The 20,959-nt window shown below is 48.5% G+C and overlaps 2 protein-coding genes across 4 annotated transcripts in view; one reads left to right on the forward strand and one right to left on the reverse strand.

Moving 5' to 3' along the window:
- Positions 1–12,607, reverse strand: part of LOC138634359 (kalirin-like) — a 31,470-nt gene extending 18,863 nt beyond the window's left edge. The window contains exons 1-21 of the mRNA XM_069721224.1: positions 12,086–12,607; positions 7,779–7,853; positions 7,581–7,695; positions 7,246–7,438; positions 6,342–6,565; positions 5,946–6,261; positions 5,321–5,443; positions 5,013–5,204; positions 4,786–4,917; positions 4,572–4,706; positions 4,383–4,475; positions 3,913–4,035; positions 3,611–3,727; positions 3,431–3,505; positions 3,035–3,157; positions 2,850–2,902; positions 2,358–2,505; positions 2,062–2,273; positions 1,878–1,975; positions 296–459; positions 93–212 (exon numbers count right to left, since the gene is read on the reverse strand). Of these exons, the coding sequence (XP_069577325.1) occupies positions 93–212; positions 296–459; positions 1,878–1,975; positions 2,062–2,273; positions 2,358–2,505; positions 2,850–2,902; positions 3,035–3,157; positions 3,431–3,505; positions 3,611–3,727; positions 3,913–4,035; positions 4,383–4,475; positions 4,572–4,706; positions 4,786–4,917; positions 5,013–5,204; positions 5,321–5,443; positions 5,946–6,261; positions 6,342–6,565; positions 7,246–7,438; positions 7,581–7,695; positions 7,779–7,853; positions 12,086–12,140 (2,886 nt within the window). The 5' untranslated portion in view covers positions 12,141–12,607. The remainder of the gene's footprint in view (positions 1–92; positions 213–295; positions 460–1,877; positions 1,976–2,061; positions 2,274–2,357; positions 2,506–2,849; positions 2,903–3,034; positions 3,158–3,430; positions 3,506–3,610; positions 3,728–3,912; positions 4,036–4,382; positions 4,476–4,571; positions 4,707–4,785; positions 4,918–5,012; positions 5,205–5,320; positions 5,444–5,945; positions 6,262–6,341; positions 6,566–7,245; positions 7,439–7,580; positions 7,696–7,778; positions 7,854–12,085) is intronic.
- A 1,847-nt stretch (positions 12,608–14,454) lies between these two features.
- Positions 14,455–20,929, forward strand: LOC138634350 (IQ calmodulin-binding motif-containing protein 1-like). 3 transcript variants are annotated; one of them, XM_069721210.1, is made up of 15 exons: positions 14,455–14,682; positions 15,128–15,290; positions 17,117–17,285; positions 17,834–17,951; positions 18,020–18,095; positions 18,177–18,276; positions 18,352–18,524; positions 18,594–18,703; positions 19,048–19,166; positions 19,236–19,302; positions 19,473–19,548; positions 19,708–19,871; positions 20,029–20,166; positions 20,242–20,398; positions 20,494–20,929. In XM_069721210.1, the coding sequence occupies exons 2-15, from the start codon at positions 15,179–15,181 to the stop codon at positions 20,736–20,738; spliced, it is 1,824 nt and encodes a 607-aa protein (XP_069577311.1). In that variant the 5' UTR covers positions 14,455–14,682; positions 15,128–15,178; the 3' UTR covers positions 20,739–20,929. The 3 variants fall into 3 exon arrangements, with proteins under 3 accessions (XP_069577311.1, XP_069577314.1, XP_069577313.1); XM_069721212.1 differs by having other exon boundaries at positions 14,464–14,538; XM_069721213.1 differs by lacking the exon at positions 20,242–20,398 and having other exon boundaries at positions 20,494–20,645.
- The last annotated feature ends 30 nt before the right edge of the window (positions 20,930–20,959 follow it).

Raw genomic sequence — 20,959 nt, forward strand, 5'->3', positions numbered from 1 at the left:
ATGTTTCCCTTCATGGACCTTCCTCCGCTCATGGACTCATTCTTCCTCTTTATTCCGTCTGCTAACGGGGAGTGTGCCGTGTGTGCAGTCACCTCGATGGCCTGTTGGAGGCGCTCGTGCTCCCTCTGCAGCTGCTCGGCCTCGGACAGACAGCTGGAGTTCAACATGCAGGACGACAGCATGACCTCGCCCTCCGAGATCCAGCCCAGCACCTGCGACGGAGACGAGGCAGACAGGTAAAGAGCGCCACCTGTGGTCCCTGGATGGTACCTGGACGTGTGCGTGTGCCTGTTACCTGTTTGACCTGACTCTGCAGGTGTCTCAGCTGCAGGTTCTGCTCCAGGTGTGTGTGTGTGTGATCTGCAATCTGCTGCAGCTCCTTCTGTTTGTCCTGCAGGAGGCGCTGCAGCTCCTCCACCTGAGCAGAGGCACCTCCCTCTGCCTCCGACAGCTCGATACCTGACACACACACACACACACACACACACACACACACACACACACACACACACACACACACACACACACACACCACTTTTTAGACCCTCGAAGGGAGGCCATTTCGGCTCCTCATGTCCTCACAAGTATGGTCCTACAGCTGTGTGTGTTTGTGTAGATCTGGTGTGTGTGTGTGTGTGTGTGTGTGTGTGTGTGTGTGTGTGTGTGTCTCCATGGCAAATTCAATACACTGGTTTCCATGGGGACCAGCTGTGTGCTTCAGAGAGCAGTTTCCATGGCAACCCCTTTCCCCCTTTACCCCCCCCCTCCCCCCCATATCATCAGTGTTTCTGGACCGGTCAGATGCAGGCGACACTGTGGCCTAAAATGTGCTAAAATTCGATTCTCTTCTATTAACATTCAGTTAACATGCTATTATACTGCAACTGTAAATCACTCCTCATGTTCTTTTTCTGGCTGTTTGACGCCATCAAAGCCTCGTCTGACCCCTTTAAGGAAAGCCAGAACCCCTCAAGTCCAGCTGCACGCTTCAAAATGTAATCCAAAAACCTGGAAGCACTTCAAGGACCACACAAACCTCCTTCTAATGATCCTTCACCTCCACAGCTGCATCTGCAAACCGTCCAGTGGAGCAGAACCACTGCAACATTAAGGATCTGTGAATAACCCTCATAAACCCAAACTGGAATTTGGGGGAACCTACTAGATCCCACATAAAGTCTCTGACATGGTTCTGTGACTCCTGGAAGCCTCTTTGGGCCAGTTAGTTGTTAAGGATCTCAGAAACTTTCTTAAGCACCCTTTGAACCCTGAAGGGACCTTCAGAAGCCACTTTGAGGGCAACTCATGTCCAAAACCACCACAACAAGACTCCTGGAGAGTCATCCAAGGTCCCTCTAATAAACCACACTGGAGCACCAATGAGGATCTCTGGAGCCGACTGAGAGAAGCAGTAGAAACCACAGAAGGACCTCCAGAAATCCCTCCAGGTTCCTTCTGGAACACCCTCCCTGACTGGTGGAGCGCCGTCGAGGGCCTCTGGGACAGGAACCTGAACCTCCCCAAGACACACTGAAGTCCCTCACGGTCCCGATGGTCTTATGACGCTACGAAAGTCCTGGAACTGGACTGAAACCTTTTTTGGAACTGTATGAAGCTGTTGGGACCTGCAGATATCCTCGATAGTAGTCGTTCCCCGACTGCAGCAGTATCAAGGATACCTGGAAGTCTGTGGAGTCCCTTAAGTCCTGGGAACCTCCTCCAGTACCTCTGAAAACCCTCCAGGAACCCCAGAACCCTCGAAGGACTAAACGAGCATGACAGCTGGAAGTCCGGGACCACGAGACACCCACCGATACCCTCTGAAAACCTGTAGAAGAGTTCATATTTCTCTTTTCCAGTGGAGCGGAGGCTCTTACCCGACGCCTGGACCTCGGAGATGTACTGCTGGAGGTCGTGACCTTGCTGGATGACCTCATAGATCATGTTGTTCATCGCCAGCCTCCGCTCCATGTGCCTGCAGATCAATCAGTCCATCAGTAAAAGCCTCAGGAGTTGTTTTTGGGCTGAGCCAGGAGGAAGTGGTCACAGCGGCCCGCTCACCTGTGAATGCGCTGCTGTGCTAGCGTTAGCGCCTCGGGGCTAGCCTCCACCAGCCGTGACTGGCCCAGTGCTAGCTTGTCCTGGGTTAGCTTGTCCTGGGTTAGCTTGTCCTGGTTTGCATCAGCTGGCCGTGGCGATGCTAGCTTCTCGTTGGAAAAATCCTGGGACTGTTTCTGGAGGTCCTGTTTCCATGCGTCCATTTCTCCGGTTACCTAGGAAACGCAGAGACATAGAGAGCGCTCGATCCACCCTTGTGGACGGAGGGATTGTTTGTGTAAAATAAAATGCACTTTCACCTCCAGCGTGCACTGCTGCAGTATGCGCAGCTGCAGGTAAACGTCCAGCCGGATCTTCCTCTGGTGGAAAAGTTCCTCCAGCTGAACATGAGACTCCTCCAGCTGCTGCAGCACCGCCTCCACGTGAGCCACCGAGCTGCCCTGAGGCCTGAAACAAACACACCCACTCATCAAGGAAACCCTCAATCAAACAAACAAACAAACAAAGGTGCTCAAACCTGAAAACAAACACTCCACACAGGCCTCCATGTGCCACGAACAGCGGAACAAACACCCCCCAAAGCCTATCAAAGCCAAAACAAACGCACCCACAGCGATGACAAAAATCAGCCCCGCACAGGCCTCCGAGCTGCCCCGCCAAATGAACGCCCACAAAACAAACGCACCCACAAACGATGCCCAAATCAGGAAAGAAACGCACCCACTCACGCTGTGAACCGGCCAACAGCGCAGCGCTGTGGCCTAAAACAAGCGCACCCACACTCTGTGTACCTGAGCTGCATGATGAGGTCTTCTCCTTCCCGGATGACACTCATCGCAGCTTCCTGTGGGTCAGGGTTAGAGGTGGGGTTAGTGTGAGAGTTAGAGGTGAAGGGTCAGAGGTCAGCGGGGTGTTAGGTTGTTATGACAGGGTTAGACTGCAGGTCAGAGGTCAGAGGTCAGAGGTGGGATGGTACCTGTGTGTTGGCCTGCTGCTGCTGCTGCTGACTGATCAGAGCCTGCAGCGCCTCCACAGTGTCCGGATAGACCAGGACGTCCGAGGAGAGCTGCTTCTGGAGGCCCTCCATCCACACGGAGAGCTGAGGAGGAGGAGGAGGGGGAGGAGGAGGAGGAGGGAGAGGAGGTGGAAGATTAAAGACTATCAGGAATAGTGACAGGAATGTCACTCTGTGTGTGTGTGTGTGTGTGTGTGTGTGTGTGTGTGTGTGTGTGTGTGTGTGTGTGTGTGTGTGTGTGTGTGTGTGTGTGTCCTTGTGTGTGTGTGTGTGTGTGTGTGTGTGTGTGTGTGTGTGTGTGTGTGTGTGTGTTACCTCCTTTGTGTGTGTGTGTGTGTGTGTGTGTGTGTGTGTTACCTCCTTTGTGTGTGTGTAAAACGACACGGCGAGGTCGAGCAGCAGCTTCCTCTGTTCAACCCGCTGGATGAAGGCCTGCAACACACGTAAACATGTAAACAACACTGACACCATGTAAACAACAGTGACAGCCTGTAAACATGTAAACACAGTAAGCCCCGCCCCCTCCCTCAGACCGACCTGCATGCGTAGCTCCAGGTCCCGGGCTGCCTGGTAGATCTCCTCCTCCTCACACTCTCCGGACTGAGCCAGCTGATCGGCTGCTTCCAGAAGCTTCTCTGCATTCGTGTACGTGTTCTGGCACAGAAACACATGAACAGGCTGCAGCTGCATTTCTCCATAATACACCATCAGAAGCAGCTATTGATGGACATAAAAGGCCACTCGAACACAGTGGGAGCTCGGCTGCAGCTCGGAGCGGCCGCGACCAAACGTGTGATCTGTGACGGAGGTCTGGAGCTGCACAGACTTCAGCTTGTTACCTGAGCGACCTGCTGGAAGTCGTCGTGGCGTTTCTGCAGCGCTCGCGCTCGGTGCAGAGACTTCCCCACGCCGCTGTGTTTGTTCAGGAAAACCTCGCCGTGCTGCTCCACCCAGTCCAACACCTGAGACGGACAGGTGGAGACACAATCTGAATGATTTGGATCCGAAACATCTGGATCTGGATCTGAACATAAACATGGATCTGGATGTGGATGTGGATCAAACTCTTGGTCTCAATCTGAATTGCCATTTGTATCTAAATCATCTGGATTTTAATCTAGAACAGAATCCTAAATGGATTTTGGATCAAAATCTGGATCCGAATCTGGTTCAGAATTTGGGATTTGGATCAAAATGTTTCTTTTGATCTCAACAATAAAGTTGGATCTTCATGTAAATCTAGATCAAAGCTGGGATCTGGATCAGAATTGATCTGGATTTGGATCTGGACCATGATAGAGGGCCTTACCTGTCTAACATCCTGTTGAAACACACACAGCTGCAGGCGCTGGTGGAGGCGGAGCTTACGGTGTTGCCACGCCCCCTCCACGTCGTGGTGACCCTGCACAAGAGAAGAAAGTCCACATCAGTCCAACTGTCTGTCTGCAACGTATGCTGCACTAACGCTGGATGTAAGACAGGTTACAATGAGCCGTACCTGCATCACCTGGTGCAGAACTCCCATGATGCCGTGCGTGGCAGCAGTGAAGTCTGGTTTGGTCGCTGAGTCGTCTGACTCGGTTGCCGGGCAACGCTGGAGGACGTCCAATAAGGCTTTACCGCTCTCACTGACCTGCAGACAAACAGGTAGGATGACAGACAGGTGTTAAGGCAGGACAGACAGACAGGTGTTCAGTCAGACAGACAGGTACCTGTGTGTAGTTCGCAGAGATCTCCTCATTGAGCTCCTGATGTTTTTTTATGGCAGCTTCCAGCTCTGCTGTCGCCGACGGCAACGCCCCCTCGGAGCACACCTGAACCCAGCCCTCCACCCGGAGCAGGAACTGATGCACAGAGAGACAGACAGGTTCAGTCATGTGACTGTCACCTGACAGGGAGACAGACAGCCTCGTGGGTATTTTATTTAGAAGTTGTTCACCTGTTCTGCCCCTTGATGGAAGCCGGTTGCCATGGCGAGCGTGTTGCTGCGCTCCTCCAGCGCCGTCGTCAGGGATTTCCAGTCTTCCTGTAACCGTGACGACACCATGGAGATCCGCTCGGCTCCGTAGTGACCGGCCTCTGCCAGCCTTGCTGCCACGGTAACCACGCTGTCCACGTTCACGCTGCCGTTCTGCACAAACACACACGAAGGCGTGTTGGTTAGTGTCAATGAAAACACACACACACACACACACACACACACACACACACACACACACACACACACACACACACACACACACTGACCATGCAGTTAGCGGTGAAGTGCTGGTGTTGTGTCTGGAGGTCGATGGCGTGTTGGTGGTTCTGACCGACCTCCACCAGACTCTGTGTGAACAACTCTTTACTGTGAGCGATCCACTCCGACATCTGAGACAGAGACAGGTGAGACAGAGAGGGACAGGTGAGACAGAGAGGGACAGGTGAGACAGAGAGGGACAGGTGAGACAGAGAGGGACAGGTGAGACAGAGAGAGACAGGTGAGACAGAGAGAGACAGAGAGAGACAGGTGAGACAGAGAGAGACAGAGAGAGACAGGTGAGACAGAGAGAGACAGGTGAGACAGAGAGGGACAGGTGAGACAGAGAGAGACATGAGAGGAGACAGAGAGAGACAGGTGAGACAGAGAGAGACAGGTGAGACAGAGAGGGACAGGTGAGACAGAGAGAGACAGGTGAGACAGAGAGAGACAGGTGAGACAGAGAGGGACAGGTGAAACAGAGAGAGACAGGTGAGACAGAGAGGGACAGGTGAAACAGAGAGAGACAGGTGTAATGTAAAGTGAGACAATACAGAAAATCTCCAAACTTAATGCCATAAACTTCATGTGTGATGATACAAACTTAGAGCGAGGGAACAAAAGGTGAAGTACTTTGGTGGCGTCCTGCTCGAACAGGTGCAGCTGCAGCGCCTGGTCCAGGTGCAGCTTCCTGTCGCTCCAACTCTGCAGCAGGTGGCTGCGCGCCGCCTGCAGTCGGTCCAGCAGAGAGGAAACCTTCGGCGCCACGCTCTGGAAGTCCGCCCCGCCCGACAGCCAGCTGCTGTGGCTGCCGCCGCCTTCGTTCGTGGTGTCACCGTGGGAGGGGCCTAGGCGCATGCGCTGGAACAAGCTCCGCCCCTCTCGGTCGAGGGCGTCGACCGGTGCGGTGGCGATGGTGTTGCGGAGACGGCTGTGTTCCTCGAGAAGTCTCGAGAGGAAGAAAAATGAGGTTAATATTCAAATCTTCACTGAACGACTGAAGGACAACCGGAAAATGAAAATACTGACTTGCGGGCCTCGTCCACGTCCTGGGGCTCGGGTATACGGTTCAGTCCGGCCTCCAGCTGCTCCAGCTGGGCCAGCAGCTGCGCGGCGGCCCCCGAGAACTCCTCCAGGCCGAGGCGCAGCTCGGTCCACTCCACATGGTCGTACTCCAACGAGCCGCCGAGGTCAGAGGTCAGCTGGGAGGGGTCGACGAGGCGGGACAGGCCCTCCACTGACACCAGGCTGGTCTGGAGACACAACCCAGTACACTACTGCAGTACAGGTACACAACCCAGTACACTACTGCAGTACAAGTACACAACCCAGTACACTACTGCAGTGCAGGTATACAACCCAGTACACTACTGCAGTGCAGGTATACAGCACACTACAACTGCCGGTAGTTATACTGTAGTGGTCAGTAGTAGTACTATAGTGGTCAGTACTATAGTGGTCAGTACTATAGTGGTCAGTAGTAGTACTATAGTGGTCAGTACTATAGTGGTCAGTAGTAGTACCATAGTGCTCAGTAGTAGTACTATAGTGGTCAGTAGTAGTACCATAGTGCTCAGTAGTAGTACCATAGTGCTCAGTAGTAGTACTATAGTGGTCAGTAGTAGTACCATAGTGCTCAGTAGTAGTACTATAGTGGTCAGTAGTAGTACTATAGTGCTCAGTAGTAGTACCATAGTGCTCAGTAGTAGTACCATAGTGCTCAGTAGTAGTACTATAGTGCTCAGTAGTAGTACCATAGTGCTCAGTAGTAGTACTATAGTGGTCAGTAGTAGTACTATAGTGCTCAGTAGTAGTACTATAGTGCTCAGTAGTAGTACCATAGTGGTCAGTAGTAGTACCATAGTGCTCAGTAGTAGTACCATAGTGCTCAGTAGTAGTACTATAGTGCTCAGTAGTAGTACTATAGTTGTACCTCAAAGCTGAGCTTGGCGCTGCCCAGGTTGGTCTTGTGTTTCTGCCAGAAGGTGTCGGGTTTGATGAGCAGCGCCGTGTGGATGTTGGAGGAGAAGGACTCCTGCAGCGTTCGCAGCACCGGCTTCACGCTGTCCCACTTACTGCCGCGCATGTCCACGACCACGGTGAAGCCACGAGCGCGCACGTCCTCGCTGAGGGCAGACAGGTGTGATCGAGTTATAAATGTCATACGTAGACGACATTTTCACGACTGACGATATCTTCTCGACACTTCAGAGATGAAAGCCCGTCTGAACTGAGAAACTCTCCCTGTGCACCAGCTGCTAACTCTACCTGGGGACGGTGGACAGGTAAGTGACCAGCCGGCTGAGGTCTTCCTGTTTTATTCGATCATGATTGGTCCTGGCGGGGAAGGTCAGAATTGGCCCGCCTCGTTTGTCCCGTCCACCTGCAAAACAAACAGAGCGGCTTCTTGAACTGCGTCGCATCAGAAGCAAACTGGTGTGAAACCTGCAGCGACGTTTGTTTTACCCGACACGAAGGCCACTTTTTCTCTGAGCACCGTCAGGACATCGACCGCACGAACACACTCGGCTTTACCAGAACCTGGAACACAGACACAACCGCCGTTACCCAACACAAGCAGTTCCTTCCTCTAACTTTGAGTCGGGCTTTCGGACTGAAGGAACGTTTTCGTCGTTCTAAGAACAGCGGGAGGAAGTACCCCCTTTTTTGTGTCGACTGTAGGAACCCAGAACCATCGCAGTACTTTCTTTAGCTCCTACTTTCTGGGAGGTTCTTCCCAGAACAACAGGAGCTGTAGTAGCATAGTTATACGCAGGAAAACACCACAGCGCTCCTCACAGGAAGTGACACGTATCCCAGGACTGAATGGCTTTTATTTTGCAGCAGTTGTGGGGCTTTTATTGTGAAGGAAGCTGCTTTTATTGTGAAGGAAGCTGCTTTTATGGTGATTAACCATTACATTTTTACAGGTTCTTGTTTCAGTAGTCAAAGTCAGGTTGGAAGACATTTCCAAAGGTGTTTCTGAGGTCTTTTAGAAACGGCGTCCTCGTGGCCGGCTCGTGGTTTCCGGCCTCTCAGATCCAGTCAGACTCTTGGTCTCTAAGCGGCTGATGTTTTGGAGATTCAGAGGACACCGTGGGGAACCGTGGTCGGTAGTTTTTGTTGTGTAATCAGTGTGATGAGTCCTGACAGACTGACAGCGAGTTTCTCTCAAGGCTTTTCATCCGCTCTGAACAGGCGCTATTTTGGGCTTCGCACCGCCTCGGAGCGTTTCATCGGTGTCGGGCAGCTTCATCCCACACTGGTGTGGCGTCATCTTGATTGACAGGTAGTCGAGGGTCAGTCGGCCTGACGGGCAGCTGATCGAGGATCAATCTGATCCCCGGATTCAGACGCTGTTGTGTTTACTCTCAAACAGCCACCGTGAACTCATTAGCAGGCTGTATATCAACACCAGGTCCACCTCCTCCAACACCAGCCTGTGAGATTCACACAGGAAACTCATCTTTTCCTTTTTTTAATCGGCTGATTCACAGCAGAGAGCAGCAGGAGTGACGAGGTGAGCTCAGCCTGCTGTCAGGGCTTTTTATTGATCCTTTATCAGGGAAATCAAACCTCTCAGCAGACACAAAATCAGGTCTCAGCTGCAACTAAGCGCTGTTCATATTTCCAGGTATTTTAACAAATCTACAAATTCTCTTTCATCTGGTATATTGTCTGTGACTTTCATCTTCCCGTGTTGTGGATTAAAGTTCAAGAAAAAGCTTCGTCTCCGCTGCCAGAAGGAGCGGTGCTTCCCGACCACGTGCGCTCGTATCTAATCTGCTGATTCATCGATTGATCGTTTGGAAAACAGCCAGTGAAAATAATCAGAGCTCAAAGTAACATCCTGAAATGTTTGGTTTAGTCTGAGCAGCAGCTCCCGTCAGACCGGGAAGAGCTGAGCTGCATTATCATAATAATAACTGTGATTATTGCCAGAGTAAAAATCTTGCTTAGGCCCCTCCCCCCACGATGTTAAAAGAGTTGGTGACGATTAGAAATCTTTGGAGCTCGGCTGTTAAGATTTGCTGGTTCTCGTTTCTTGAATGCAAAGATATAAAAAAGAGCCTGAATATTTTGGGGGTTTTGGACTAAATGTTCTTCAAAACCCATTTTTTTGAAGGCCTCTCGGTTCGAGTCGGTCTGGACTCTGAGGACACGAGTCGGCCGGCAGGAGAACCGGGACGCTGTGAAACACTTCCTTCCTGGTTCTCAGGTTCTCTCTCGGAGGGTTATCGCTGCTCCTGGAGCTGCTAATGTGAGACGTTTAATGCCCTCAGTGTGTGTGTGTTGGATTAGCTTCCTCCCGCTGTGCAGGATGATCTGACGCACATGGGAGGCCTGTCTGCAACACACACACTCCTGTCCTTCTGTCTTTGTGGGGACCCTCGCTGACGTAATGCGTTGAACACCGAGTTGAAGCCTCCAACATCCCTTTGAAGGTCTGGAGAGGAACGCGCCGACTCCCGGAGCTGCAGGTCAGATTTTTAATCAAAATGACTCTCGGATCCTCTGAAGTCCGATGAAGCCAAACTGAAACATCTCCAGCTGAAAAGATCCGCCGACGTGTCGTTTCTGGCCGCCATCACCACGATGGAGTTTCATGTCTCGACGGCAAATAACGTACAATTATTCATATTCAAAAAATCTGCAAAGGAAAGAAAGTCCACGAGTTTTTGTTGAAGCTGCAACCACACATAAAAAGGTTGGTAGTGCAATACCACTGAAGGCCACCAGGGGCTGACTCTTCAAAGCATTTTAGCTCCATATAAGAAACACGTTTGCTTCCTGATGTTTTAATCTTTTTCCACAAAGTCTTAATTTACCTGAAAGATTTCCGTACAAAACTCAGCGGCGGTTTCTGATAATCGCTCATCAACTTCTCTCCTGTAATACCAGATCAGGGTCCCGGGGAAAGGTGGGCGGGGCTTACTGTCCTCAAGTTCTGTTCAGCCCAACATCCATACATCAGTCAGTTTGTCTTCATAGTTTGGTTCTCTTCTTTCATTCATCTACTTTTAACTGGCTTCTTATTTCTGTATTTAAACAGTTTAAGTTGTCGACTTTTCAAAACTCATAACCTTTGACCCTTAAAATTTCGGCCCGTTTTTGCCACTGAGCCCGTTTCCTTCAGGACCAGCTGGAGATCGTCTTTATTTTGTTTCGATCAGCAGAATGTTTGTCAGGTTGTCGGATCAGATCCTCGTCCTCCGTGTTCCCGCCGTCTGAACGTCGCAGCACTTTTAAAATGGAACATTTAATGTCTTTAAACGTTTTCACAGATCCAGAAAACAGAACCAGTCCTGAACCCCAGAACCAGACCTGGACCCCAGAACCAGTCCTGAACCCCAGAGCCAGACCTGAACCCCAGAACCAGACCTGAACCCCAGAACCAGACCTGGACCCCAGAACCAGACCTGAACCCCAGAGCCAGACCTGAACCCCAGAACCAGACCTGAACCCCAGAACCAGACCTGGACCCCAGAACCAGACCTGAACCCCAGAATCAGTCCTGAACCCCAGAGCCAGACCTGAACCCCAGAACCAGAACGACGGTTAACTGAGGGATAATTTTCATTATTGATTAATCTGCTGATTATTGACTCATAATTTCATCTGTGAATCATCAAGAAATTGTCCAAATGTGTCAATCAATTAATCCATTAGTCAGTTAATTAATCAGCTCACAGCTCCATCTTCTCTCATCTGAGGCTTTACTGCTTTCCCTTCAGTTAATCATTATCATCTATTTCTTTATATATATATATATATATATATAAATATATATATACACACACATTTTTGAGGTTTTTATTAAACAACATTCAAGTGAATTTGATTGAAGACATTTATCAGTAGATTGATCGATCGATCGAGTCCTGCATGGAATAATGAAATCATCAATAACGGAACATTTTCAGCTCATTTACTTGATTATACTTCCTCTGATGGACTTTGAGATCCAGAAACCAGCCGGCACTCTGCTGAAAGTAAACTGGTCCACTGACAGAAAATCTATCGATTGTGATAATTGATGAACCATTTCAATCAATATTTAATCAAAGATATTGACCGTTTTTCTTTTTCTGTGATAATAAACTAAATATTTTTGGTTTTCATTTTATTCTGTAAAACAGTCGATTAATGAAGAAAACATCTGTCAGATGTTTTGATTAAAAACCTGATCGATCGACTAGAAACTGCAGTTTCTGCAACGAGGCCGACCCCCAGGTCTGCAGGTCTGGGGACCCCACCAGGTCCGGGAACCCCACCAGGTCTGGGACCCCACCAGGCCTGCAGGTCTGGGGACCCCACCAGGTCTGGGGACCCCATCAGGTCTGCAGGTCTGGGGACCCACCAGGTCTGCAGGTCTGGGGGCCCCACCAGGTCCGGGAACCCCACCAGGTCTGGGACCCCACCAGGCCTGCAGGTCTGGGGACCCCACCAGGTCTGGGGACCCCATCAGGTCTGGGAACCCCATCAGGTCTGGGGTCTGTCCAGTTGGCCACTTCACCCAGTCGGCTCTGCAGCCTCCAAAGAGTGTTACAATATGAACACACACCACATTACATCACAAGCAGGCCTTCCCACAATCCTCCTTGGTCGGACCCTCCACCCCCAAAACACACACACACTCACACACTCTCTCTCTCTGAGCCAATGGGCGGATGTGGAGGCATCATGGCGACAGCAGCTCACACACACACACACACACACACACACACACACACACACACACACACACACACACACACACACACACACCCTACCTGCCGTCGCCAGGCCGTCCGGGCCCGCTTCTCCTACTCCATCCACCGGATTCATCCTCCCTCCTCCTCGCGCTGCTCCTCCGCCTCCCTCCTACTCCTCCTCCTCCTCCCCCCCCTCGCGCTCCCTCCTCCGTTATGTGCCGTCGGTTGCTCCGTTCCTCGCGCCTCCTCCCTGCCTACCCGTCCATCCCTGCGGGTCGGTCCAGGCTCCCGGGCGGGCGGTGCACCGTCGGACGGATGTGTTCCCCTCCTCCCGGTACCGATCCGTCCGTCACTGCTGCATCCTCCTCGGCTCAGCCTCGACTGTCCTCCTCCTCCTCCTCCTCCTCTTCCTCCTCCGCTGCTGCTACTGCTGCTGCTCCTCTTACGTTACCGTGATCCCGCGCGGCATCGCATCACATCACGTCACCGTTACATCTGCCGTTACCGTTACTGGCCGCCGGTACCGTTACCGCGGAGCCCCGGTATCCCCCCCCCTCTCTCTCTCTCCGCTGCCGGACACAGCAGCGGACGATCGGTCGGTGTGTGTTCCAGCACGCAGGCGCACCGGAGAGAGAGGGGCGCTGTGCACGAGGGCTGCAGCAGCTGCTGTACTGGCACACGCGCACACACAACCCCCGCCTGCCCCCGTTACTATGACGTTACTGACGTTACACCGCTGCCCCGTTACCGTGACGGAGTGTGACGTGATCAGCTGACAGTTTCAACTCTTCTGCTTCTATTTGACTTCTGTTCACTTTTATTACATCAGTCACATTAAATGTTTTTATGATCTGCTGATCAACCAGATATCAAGAAATCATACAGAAAATAATAATAATAATACAGAAAATAATATACAGAAAATAATAATAATACAGAAAATAATATACAGAAAATAATATACAGAAAATAATTATACAGAAAATAATACAGAAAATAATAATAATACAGAAAATAATACAGAATATAATAATACAGAAAATAATATAAAGAAAATAATAATACAGAAAATAATATACAGAAAATAATAATAATACAGAAAATAATAATACAGAAAATAATATACAGAAAATAATAATACAGAAAATAATATACAGAAAATAATAGTACAGAAAATAATATACAGAAAATAATAATAATAATACAGAAAATAATATACAGAAAATAATAATACAGAAAATAATAATAATACAGAAAATAATAAAGAAAATAATACAGAAAATAATAATAATACAGAAAATAATACAGAAAATAACAATACAGAAAATAATATACAGAAAATAATAAAGAAAGTAATACAGAAAATAATAATACAGAAAATAATAATAATACAGAAAATAATATACAGAAAATAATAATACAGAAAATAATATACAGAAAATAATAATAATACAGAAAATAATACAGAAAATAATAATAATACAGAAAATAATAAAGAAAATAATACAGAAAATAACAATACAGAAAATAATATACAGAAAATAATAAAGAAAATAATACAGTAAATAATAATACAGAAAATAATAAAGAAAGTAATACAGAAAATAATATACAGAAAATAATAATACAGAAGATAATAATACAGAAAATAATAATAATACTTTATTTGAACCGCAGTTTTTACGCAAAGATAAACTGTCCTATTTTATCTGTCAGTATGAGATTAATTCAAACTGAATTGAAGCAAACAGCAACAACAAAATATTTGCAGGTAAAAAAAAAATAGGACAAATTCTAAATATGTAGAGAAAAGTGACTCAAATAGAATTACAGTATAAACTTTCATGCGGTTTCATGAACATAATGTTTTTTTTCAAACTGAAACTGCTGCAGTTTCACCTGCAGCTGTAGCGCCACCTGGAGGCCACAGTGCAGCTCTGCATACCTCAAACTGCACAAGCATACAATGAAAAACTGAAACTTTAAATCACCTTTATCTGATTCAACATTCAAGGATTAAACGTTAAATTTACTGTATTTGTTAAATAATCTGCAGTATTCTTATTTGCATCTCAGATTTTTGTGATATATTTAGATTTATTTTCAAAATTAAAGACGTTTATTACGTTTTTAAAAACAATATTTAAAAAAATATTTTCTAGTAGTTTAAAGTTTCATATTAATATTTAAAGATATTTTACAATTATAAATTTACCCTTTTTCTATAATAAATTAGATTTTTTTAAATGTGTAATATTTTTAATTCGCTTAAAAGTTGTTTATTGTTCCTGGTAGTTTAAAGAGCCAGGATCTCTCCGGAGCACCGATTTGAATTTGTAGAAATATTTTTGAATGCTCAGATTTTTGTTTTGGTGCAGAGAGGGGTGTGTGCCGTCGCAGCGTCATGACGTCACGTTACCGTAGAAACAGGAGCGTCCGCCTGCTCCGTGCTAACAGCTAGCCGCAGCAGCTGCTCAGAAAACATCGTCTTTGCAACTCAGTGACGTTTCGAAGTCGACATTTAAAACTGAGTGAGTGACCGGAATCGATATTTAACCGGTTAACGTCACGTTTTGTTTATTTAACTGTCAGCTAAGACGACAGACGAGGCTGCTGCTAGCTGCTACAGTGCTAACAGGTGTTGAGGACGTGTGACGCTCCAGGTGAAGCTGCAGGTAAAGTTCACGGGCACACCGGAAACACCGGGAACACCGGAAACACTTCTGTCTGCCTGTTCCTGCTGTTCAACTCACAATGTGTCAATTTACAGGCTGCTTCACCTGTTGAAGGGTTTAGTGTCCTCAGCTGGGTCTGACAGGCTGCTTCACCTGTTGAAGGGTTTAGTGTCCTCAGCTGGGTCTGACAGGCTGCTTCACCTGTTGAAGGGTTTAGTGTCCTCAGCTGGGTCTGACAGGCTGCTTCACCTGTTGAAGGGTTTAGTGTCCTCAGCTGGGTCTGACAGGCTGCTTCACCTGTTGAAGGGTTTAGTGTCCTCAGCTGGGTCTGACAGGCTTTGTTAGAATAATTTTATAATAAAGATTTACATTTCTCAAAATGTTTTAAATCCGTTAAATCTATTGCATTTCTAAAATATTGGAAGTGTGTGTTGGCTGTTTTCAGGTCGGTGGAGGCAGCAGTTGACCTGCAGGGTTAAAGGTCAGCTGGGTGAGGATGGAGCCGGTGGAGGAGGAGAAGGAGGAGGTGTCGGAGCTGAAGAGGAAGCTGGAGGAGGACGACCTGAATGCGGAGCAGAAAATCAGTCTCCTGAAGAGCAGCTTGAACAGTGAGTGATACCTGAGAGTGATACCTGAGAGTGATACCTGAGAGTGATACCTGAGGGTGATACCTGAGAGTGATACCTGAGGGTGATACCTGAGAATGATACCTGAGGGTGATACCTGAGGGTGATACCTGAGGGTGATACCTGAGAGTGATACCTGAGAATGATACCTGAGGGTGATACCTGAGGGTGATACCTGAGAGTGATACCTGAGAGTGATACCTGAGGGTGATACCTGAGGGTGATACCTGAGAGTGATACCTGAGAGTGATACCTGAGGGTGATACCTGAGAGTGATACCTGAGGGTGATACCTGAGAGTGATACCTGAGAGTGATACCTGAGGGTGATACCTGAGGGTGATACCTGAGGGTGATACCTGAGGGTGATACCTGAGGGTGATACCTGAGAGTGATACCTGAGAATGATACCTGAGGGTGATACCTGAGGGTGATACCTGAGAGTGATACCTGAGAGTGATACCTGAGGGTGATACCTGAGGGTGATACCTGAGAGTGATACCTGAGAGTGATACCTGAGGGTGATACCTGAGAGTGATACCTGAGGGTGATACCTGAGAGTGATACCTGAGAGTGATACCTGAGGGTGATACCTGAGAGTGATACCTGAGAGTGATACCTGAGGGTGATACCTGAGAATGATACCTGAGAGTGATACCTGAGAGTGACACCTGAGAGTGACACCTGAGGGTGATACCTGAGAGTGATACCTGAGAATGATACCTGAGAATGATACCTGAGAGTGATACCTGAGATTGATACCTGAGAGTGATACCTGAGAATGATACCTGAGAGTGATACCTGAGAGTGATACCTGAGAATGATACCTGAGAGTGATACCTGAGAGTGATACCTGAGAGTGATACCTGAGAATGATACCTGAGGGTGATACCTGAGGGTGATACCTGAGAGTGATACCTGAGAGTGATACCTGAGGGTGATACCTGAGGGTGATACCTGAGAATGATACCTGAGGGTGATACCTGAGAGTGATACCTGAGGGTGATACCTGAGAGTGATACCTGAGAATGATACCTGAGGGTGATACCTGAGGGTGATACCTGAGAGTGATACCTGAGAGTGATACCTGAGGGTGATACCTGAGGGTGATACCTGAGAGTGATACCTGAGAGTGATACCTGAGGGTGATACCTGAGAGTGATACCTGAGGGTGATACCTGAGAGTGATACCTGAGAGTGATACCTGAGGGTGATACCTGAGAGTGATACCTGAGGGTGATACCTGAGGGTGATACCTGAGGGTGATACCTGAGAGTGATACCTGAGAATGATACCTGAGGGTGATACCTGAGGGTGATACCTGAGAGTGATACCTGAGAGTGATACCTGAGAGTGATACCTGAGAGTGATACCTGAGGGTGATACCTGAGAGTGATACCTGAGGGTGATACCTGAGAGTGATACCTGAGAGTGATACCTGAGGGTGATACCTGAGAGTGATACCTGAGAGTGATACCTGAGAGTGATACCTGAGATTGATACCTGAGAGTGATACCTGAGAATGATACCTGAGAGTGATACCTGAGAGTGATACCTGAGAATGATACCTGAGAGTGATACCTGAGAGTGATACCTGAGAGTGATACCTGAGAATGATACCTGAGATTGATACCTGAGAGTGATACCTGAGAGTGATACCTGAGAGTGATACCTGAGGGTGATACCTGAGAATGATACCTGAGATTGATACCTGAGAGTTGGCTTCACACGTGACGATCAGTTTATTGATCCATCTTTAGAAATCATTGAGCGATCGATCTTGATTTCCCGACTTCCTGTTTCCTGTCAGGGGTTTTAAACTCGGCGGCGGTGCAGACGAAGAGCGCAGCGTTGACTCGAGTGAAGTCGCAGCTGTATCACAGCGGCGTCCTGAGTCACTGCGTCCTCGCCCTCTCTCTGCATCCCAGAATGCTGCGGGGCAACTGGAGCGCCGCTGCTGCCCTCGCCCAGCTCACCAGGTACACCAGGTACACCCTACAGGACAGGTGACCTCACCTGTTCAACACGCTCCGCCTGCTACGATCTTCAAAGGATTTTTACTTTCAGAAATAAAACTTAAACTTTCAGTAAAAATTTAACTTTTATAATATTTTATCTTAATTGTAGATGATTTAAAAAAAAATTCAAACAAATTCAACATTAAAAAAACGTTTAAAGTAATTATTTGAATCCTTTTAATTTTTTTGAGTATTTCCTTTTTTTCCATATTTTAAATTAATCAGCCAAATTTTAAACATTTTGTTTAGTAATTTTAATTTCCAGCCTCAGAATAATTTAATTAATAACATTTTGTTGTTTTTGTCACTTGAAGTTTTTGGCTTACGGGATTTTGACATTTCTACAAATGTGTTTGTTTATTTGAATGTTTTGTGTATTGTTTTGATTTGAAGCTCTTTGCGCTGCGTGTTTGTACGAGTGCAGTTTACTCGAGTCACCGACCAACAAGCGGCCGTCCGGCGTCATTCGTCCGTTTTGAATGTGCTGAGACGTCTGTCTGTCTGTCCAGTTCCTGCTGCGTCGGGGTGGATCCCGGCCGACACTCGGAGGCCTTTCATAGGCTGTTCCTGCCGTCGGTCATGGACGGCCTGCTCTCATTGGCCGGTCAGCTGACGAGGCGTTCGGAGGTGAGAATCTGTTGGTTGAAAGTTGGTGGAGCTGCAGTCAGACTCTGATTCTTCTGTCTGTCCGTCAGAGTGCGTCTCTCCTCAGGAAGGTGATGGACTCAGTCAGCTGGCTGCTCTCCGCTCACACTCAGCTCACCACACAGGGTCAGTGGCTGCTCATTGATCGGGTTATTGATCCATCTGCAGACTGACAGGTGGTTCTGACTGAACGTTGTGTCTCTGCAGTCCTCAGCTCCGCCCACTACGAGCAGATCCAGATGTGCGATGATGTCGCAGCGTCTCTGCTTTGCGTCCAGCTGTGGATTCAAGCCTGCGCAGCCAGCAGGTGACGCACGTGAACATATCAATAATAAACTGATCAATAAATACTCGAATCAGTAAAAGTGAAACTTCTCTGCAGGGACTTCCTGTCTGGGTTGAGCGACGACTCGGTTCTGCTGTTGCTGAACGAGGCGGTCGGCCAATTAGCTCTGAGCTCCGACTCTGCGGTGGGCGGGGCCTCCATCAGGCTGATCGTCCTCATGGCCAATCAGCTGGAGCTCCGCCTCCAGCCCCTCCTCCTCAGCTTTAGAGGTAAGATGAGTTCACCTGCAGCAGGTAGCATGAGAGGTCAGAGGTCACTGACTGTCTGTCTCCCTGCAGGTCTGGACAGCCTGCTGGACAAAGACTGGAGGGGGCGGGGCTTTGACCAGGATGTGGATCAGCTGATTGCTCTCATCCAATCAGGAAAGGGCGCGATGAGTCAGTCTCAGGTGTGTCTGTAGCGCCTGCCACAGGAATGTGTTGATTTGCATTGTATTATTAGAAAGAACATTTTAAATTTCTAGATATTTTCAGCATTTGTTTATTCAATAATATTTTAAAACACATACATTTCTTTCAATATATTCCTTTTTAATTATATTTCTTTGGTATTTAAAATCCTTTTATTTTAATCATTTCTCATATTTTTGCAATTTTCCATTTAAAAAAGAAGCAAATTTGACATTAAAAAAAACATTTGTATCCAGTTTCAAGCTGTCTTGTCCTTTAATGTCCTGCTGTATGACTGAAACAACACGTGAACCATCACATGACCCTTCCTGTCTGTGTGCAGGTGAGCACGAAGCATGTGCAGGCGGCCTGTGTGATCCAGGCGGCCTGGAGGTCGTACCAGACCCGACGGAGAGTGAAGGGTCTAAACCGAGCCGTCACCGCACTGCAGAGGAGATACAGGTAAGAGTCACCTGTCCCCCTGTCCCTCCGTCCCCCTGCGGTCACACTGATCCCTGACCTCCTCCGTAGGGCTCTGAGGAGGCAGCAGCAGCAGCAGAAGGAGGCTCAGCTGTGGGAGGAGGAGCTCAAGTATCAGGTCAGTCAGACGCAGATTTACATGAACTGATTGATAATGAAATATATATCTGTATGTAAATGAATGAATCGAATCATGTGGAGATGTTTTTAAACCCTGATTCTCATGTGACGGACCTGAAGGTGTGATGATGAATTTTAAATGACGGATGTCTGTGAACTGTGTCGTAGGTGTGTGTGAGACGTCAGCAGGCGAGGAGACACTTCCACCTGAAACAGAGACGACTGCTGCAGCTGCTTCCTGCTGGTAAACACACACACACACACACACACACACACACACACACACACACACACACACACACACACACACACACACACACACACACACACACACACTCATCAGCACTTTTATTTTGAAAGAATGAGAGAAAATAACACCCAGGTGTGTTTTTTCTGTGTTCAGACCAGGTGCAGCCGTACCTGCAGGAGTGCGAGCGTCGGGCGGCCGTGGTGATCCAGAGCTGCTGGAGAGGCTTCAGAGAGAGACGACGCTACGACCACGAACTCCGACGCACTCTGAGACGCACACACACACAGCAGCAAGCTGCCAGGACGCTGCAGAGAGCGGTACACACACACACACACACACACACACACACACACACACACACACACACACACACACACACACACACACACACACACACACACACACACACACTGTCCATATCTGTGAGAAGGTAACAGAGAATCAACCAGCTCGTCGCTCTTTCTGCCGTTTCAGGTACTTCGTTTCCTGCAGAAGCGACGAGCAGCGAAAGCCCCGCCCATCACTCCATTCTGGATCGGTCAGAAAGGTTTGACTGACAGCAGGAGGGCGGAGCTAAAGCAACAGGTGGAAGAGTACATCGCCGTGCACCCTGTAAGAGAAAAAAGTGCAGTCACCTGTTACCCATGATGCTTTGCGTGCGACTGATGTGTGTATACGTGTACGCAGTCGTCGCGTGTGTCTGCTGACGAGTGTGAGCGTCTCCACGAGGAGGTGCAGCTGCTGCTGCTGACGGAGCTGCAGAGAGGAGCGCAGCGGAGGAGGGAGGAGCAGAGGGTGGAGGCCCTGCTGGCTCACACACACACACAGCTGGAGCTGCTGCGAGGTCGCACACACACACACACACACACACACACACACACACACACATCTGCTGGACCACAGTGAGATCAATGAAAGATCAACATATTGTCCCCACAGATGCCCCGCCCCTCTCCGCCGTCACGGCAACAGACGCCGATTCCTTCCTGAGTCCGTCGGGTCCCATCGCTGTTCGCGCCCGCGACGTCCACAATGCTACGCTGCAGGCGAGCCGGCTGCCCTGGTGGAGGACACTGGGAGGCGTGGACACAGGTGACATGTTTGGCCCCGCCCACCTGCAGGAACTGGAGGCGGAGCTCGGAGGACTGTATGTCGGAGGGTCAGCGAACAGGTGGACCGACTAAACCTTTAAACTTGAGAGTTTTTCATCTGAAGACATCTGTTTGAAGTTTACAGATGTTTCCTGAAAGATTTTTATTCCTATTTTTTTCAAACAGATTTTATTCTGAGAGAAAAGTTGTCAAACATTTTCCAAATGTTATTGGACTAAATGGAAAACTTACATCAATAAAAAGTTGTTTTTTTCACGATTGAATGAAGCTACAGTGACTTTGTTCTGCTGTCA

Source organism: Brachyistius frenatus, unplaced genomic scaffold (assembly GCF_029030835.1).
Source record: "Brachyistius frenatus isolate BFR_SWC_R1_liver_20210118 unplaced genomic scaffold, ASM2903083v1 Contig_259, whole genome shotgun sequence".
NCBI lineage: Eukaryota > Metazoa > Chordata > Actinopteri > Embiotocidae > Brachyistius > Brachyistius frenatus.

Coding starts and splice junctions, on each gene's coding strand:
- LOC138634350 (XM_069721210.1), top strand. CDS start 15,179: ATGGAGCCGGTGGAGGAGGAGAAGGAGGAGGTGTCGGAGCTGAAGAGG. Junction 15,291..17,116: donor CCTGAAGAGCAGCTTGAACA/GTGAGTGATACC, acceptor GTTTCCTGTCAG/GGGTTTTAAACTCGGCGGCG. Junction 19,303..19,472: donor AGGAGGAGCTCAAGTATCAG/GTCAGTCAGACG, acceptor ACTGTGTCGTAG/GTGTGTGTGAGACGTCAGCA.